Source organism: Antennarius striatus, chromosome 10 (genome assembly GCF_040054535.1).
Source record: "Antennarius striatus isolate MH-2024 chromosome 10, ASM4005453v1, whole genome shotgun sequence".
In the NCBI taxonomy this organism is placed as follows: domain Eukaryota; kingdom Metazoa; phylum Chordata; class Actinopteri; order Lophiiformes; family Antennariidae; genus Antennarius; species Antennarius striatus.
The window spans coordinates 12,671,933-12,676,236 of NC_090785.1; the positions used below are offsets into that span (position 1 = coordinate 12,671,933).

The following is a 4,304-nucleotide window of genomic DNA, read 5'->3' on the forward strand; positions in this document are numbered from 1 at the left end:
TCCTATTGCAGGAATCACAAGGCCTTGCAGAACTAGCTGGTTAGATTGATAACGTTCAATGCGTTGCCACGTAAAACTAAATGATAACTTTTATGTCCTCTATTTGTTCACATGAAACACATCCTGTTTGTCTTTGCGTACATTCATAGGGGTGGTGTAGAAAAAGTTGTGCTGCTGAATTAAAGTTGACCAGTTCAGCTTTTCCTACCGCGGTTAGAACCGACTGAATGTTTCAAAGGTGTAGATTGATTGGTACTGCAGCCCATTTCATTTTAGCTTCAACTGTTCTGGTTTCCTGCTGCAGGAAGGCTCACATGTGGATCCCCAAGATGAACTCTGTGCCCACTGTCAACACCAAGGCCATCCACAGCCAACATGTACGCTATCAAACACCCAAAGTACCCCATCATCTGAGCTGTCACACACCTCAAACACAAATAGCACACAGGCCCTTGATCTCTGTCCAGATTATCATTAACCAATTACATTCCATGTCTCGGGGTCCTACTCTGCGTCCATTAGGGTGACCTCTGCTCTGCCAGCAGCAACTTCATGTTGACACGTCTCTCCACTGTAACCAACCAGACCTCTGATATCAATAGCAAATTCAGGTGGCACAACAGCAGCAAGTCCCACCTCTCCCCGGATCAGAGCTTGCAGCGAATCTGCAAGCTCTGATCTACTTGAGCTCACATGAAGTGATGTAGTAGAATACTGGAACAGGGGGGCATGTTCCCCTCTGATGGGTTTGACTGACACAGAGTACGATCTGTCCAGCATGGGCTCCCGACCCGGCGGCCACCAGGTCTCCTGTGACATCAACAGAGACACAGCTGAGCTCCCCGACTTCAAACCCTCCTTCAGCTTCAAAAGCAAGACAAAGAGTCACAACTCAGGCATCGTTGAAAAGGTTCACTTCAGAGCTTCAGATGATGGACGCATGCTAATATTACCTGCAGCTGCTAGAGACATGCTAATGTTATCAGCAGCTACTACAGCTGTGCTTCCATTACAGTAGAGTAGAGATAGAATAGAAATAGAATAGGAATAGGAATAGGAATAGAAATAGAAATAGAAATAGAAATAGAAATAGAATAGAATAAAATAAAATAGAATAGAATAGAATAGAATAGAATAGAATAGAATAGAATAGAATAGAATAGACTGTTGTCTGGTGGACACACTTTCCTCTTAGGGTAAAGATAAAGCCACTGACAGTAACAAACTGATTTTCACTTGTCCCTCTGTTCCCATCTTTGGCAGCCTTTGTTTTTCTTTTTGCATCAATACAGTCAGTCAATGACAGTGCTGGGGCTGAAGACTTGGACAGTGGGTCTATTTTTAGAACCAGGGAAGGAGGGCAAAGCAAAGAGAGAGAGAGCGAGAGAGAGAGAGAGAGAGAGAGAGAGAGAGAGAGAGAGAGAGAGAGAGAGAGAGAGAGAGAGAGAGAGAGAGAGAGAGAGAGAGAGAGAGAGAGAGAGAGAGAGGAAAAGGGATGTGAGAAGATAAATCTGCATTCTACCGCTGCCTCTGGTCAGAGTCAGTTGAAGCACACCTAAGGAGTAACAGCATCACTCGCTGGAGACACAGTATCATAAATTAAAAACACATCATTTTTCTACAGCCTGATGTCATTTGACTAATATTTGAGACTGCAAAAAGCAAAAGCCAAACAAGAACAGACCAGCTGGCCTCGACAGAGACAAAGGTGAGTGGGAAATAAAATTGTGCTGAAAATAATCTTACATAATATCTGAAAATGCCTGAGTTAAAAACACACAGGGTGCTTATTCTGTGCTTCAGCGTGGAGCTGCCACTGTGAAAGCGTTTTTAGCTGCTGTATACCAAAGGTGTGGTCTAAATTTAGCCTTGGCTACACCTTGGAAGAAATTGGGAGAGGCTGGATTTTTGGTTTGCCCGGCACTATTTTTGACATGGAGGTCAAGACGAAAATATATTGTGGGCTCCACTCAGGGTTATAACAATATAGTGTTACATACCAGTGAGAAAATACAAGCTGACACATTCTGTTTCACTACAAGGTTCAGGTGACTTTTAAAATAGCTGTCTGTTTACATTGCCATTTTGTGCTCCTTTCAGGCTGTAGATGCTGTAACTCCAAAGAAAGCTGATGGTGTCTGAAATGGAAAATAGGAGAGATGGGAAAAAAGGAAAACTGCAAAGTGAATTCAATCTAATACAGTAAAATAGACTGTTGAGTTTCAGATACTACAGATTACTTTACTTAATTAACATGTGACCTCTGTCCAGATTTAGCAGCAACACTGTGTTATGGGTAAAAGATGATGTGTTTGGACAATAGTCTGAATCAGTTTGCTTCATCGTCTGCCATCGGTAAAACACTATGTTACATCCTTCATTTAAATCGGCATTTATTGCAAAATGTGATCTGTTGAAACTGTTCTAAACACACTAAAATAAACTCTTTAAACAAACCTTTCTACACTTCTTGGAATAACATCAATCACCTCCCTGATAACTTGATACAGTGTGTGTTTGAAGACATCAGACACATTCTGGCTCTAATCACAACCCACCTTCCTCTTTGTCTTTGTCACAGTCATGCGGCCACGGTCCAGACTGTTGTCCAAGAGAAGACTTCTGCTGCCAACAATCAGCGAGGGTACAGAAGAGTCATTGAGAGATCTGAATGAAGGCAACTCACTCCATATTGCAGGCCATGGCCAGGCTGTCTCGTCAGAGGACTACCTCCTGTCCATTTGCCACCTGGCCCACCCCACCTTCCAGACCAGGGATGCTTCCGCCACCAACAACTGCACACGGCAGTTTAATGCCGTCCATCAGAGACTGCGGCTGTCACGCCTCAGTGGGACTCCATCACGCACGTTTGACTTCACCCCAACGGGAGAGGCACGTGCGTTCAATATACAGCAGGGAGACGGGAAAGACATACATGGCAAGCTCACATTTGGCAACTCCGACCCCTTGGAGTGTCTTTATGGTCACCAGGACAACCTTACAGGAGGTTTCAAAAAGGCAGTGGTCCAAGGAAGGTTAATAGGTTCACATGGCAGCCTACAGGAAAGCCAGGCTCGTCCCAGAGTTCACAGCATCCCTCATGAAACAGGTCACGATCTCCCACGCCGATGTAAGAGCAGCTTCACTGAGTTGTACACCAGTACAAGCACAAACAGAAACATCTCCTCACAGCACAGCATCACCAGACTGGAGGCCAGGGAGGGGGGCTCAGCAGATGGAGGAGCAGAGGAGGAGAGACCGAATGCAACCGCCAAGCAATCCCTCCTCTCCCAGTGGATTTCTGACTGCAGGTCAGCTTGGAGGGAGGCACACGTGCAAGCCTGCATGCTGCCAGCCATTGCTGAGATATGAAACATTTCAGTAAATGTGTGAGACGTTGTTGTTTGAAGATATGTAGGTGTGTCTTTTGCACATGTATAAAGTATATTGTTAAATAGGAAATTAAATGCATAAAGAGGTAAATAAATATCGCCACAACTGTCAATCTTATCCATCATGTTATAGCTTTGTAATTATGTACTACCGATGTTCAATGCATGCTAATGAAATTTTAAAATGAAATGACAAATCTGTTCTTTTTTTTTTTTTTTACCTTACAGTGTTTTGTGAAAGTAATATGACTGAATAAAGAATCTTTTGATACCCTCAATCATACTGTCTGGTTTTACTTCATGCCTTTGTCTGTGTTCTAGCATGTTTAAATCCTTTGAAAATGAATTCCACTCTCAGCTCTGCTGGTGCCAGGAACTGGAGTTTCTATGGCAACTGTCGTGGGATCCTGTACTGGTAAACACAAGTGCGGAGAGACACAGGCAAGACTGCAGGTCATCTGTTGTTCAAGTGGTGTTGTTGCATTGATGATTCACATGATGAATTTCAATATTACAAAAAGGACAAGAATTAGATTTCAGACAAAATAAATTTCCATTTGCAACACAATAGAAAGCAAGGAACAAAAGAAAAGCTGAAATTTTATAAACAGGACAGAGTTATATAAAGCAATGTTACACTGCTTCATTTTCTTTCAAGGAGTCTTCCATTGACCATGAAAATCATGTATTTTACTGAGAGTTATTACATCAGAGGTCATAATGAAAGTGTGAATTTGTGAATCTTTATCTTAAATCAGACCATAAAGCCATGATGTGATGGTTATTACTTGGTGGGAAACAAACGAGCTAATCCAGCGCCACACTGATGTTTCCAATGGAGAAAAAAAAACACCCTGATGAGAAAATTTTCTTTGGGCGCTGGACAGTCTAGCAGATTCGTTTTGTCATATC

General features: G+C 42.8%; 1 protein-coding gene across 3 annotated transcripts; it reads left to right on the forward strand.

Moving 5' to 3' along the window:
- Positions 1–3,670, forward strand: si:dkeyp-72g9.4 (uncharacterized). Of its 3 annotated transcripts, none has more exons than XM_068325942.1 (2): positions 1–910; positions 2,582–3,670. In XM_068325942.1, exon 2 carries the CDS (start codon positions 2,584–2,586, stop codon positions 3,370–3,372), a length of 789 nt encoding a protein of 262 aa, XP_068182043.1. In that variant the 5' UTR covers positions 1–910; positions 2,582–2,583; the 3' UTR covers positions 3,373–3,670. The 3 variants fall into 3 exon arrangements, with proteins under 3 accessions (XP_068182043.1, XP_068182040.1, XP_068182042.1); XM_068325939.1 differs by lacking the exon at positions 1–910 and adding an exon at positions 1,493–1,708 and having other exon boundaries at positions 2,101–3,670; XM_068325941.1 differs by lacking the exon at positions 1–910 and adding an exon at positions 1,493–1,708.
- The last annotated feature ends 634 nt before the right edge of the window (positions 3,671–4,304 follow it).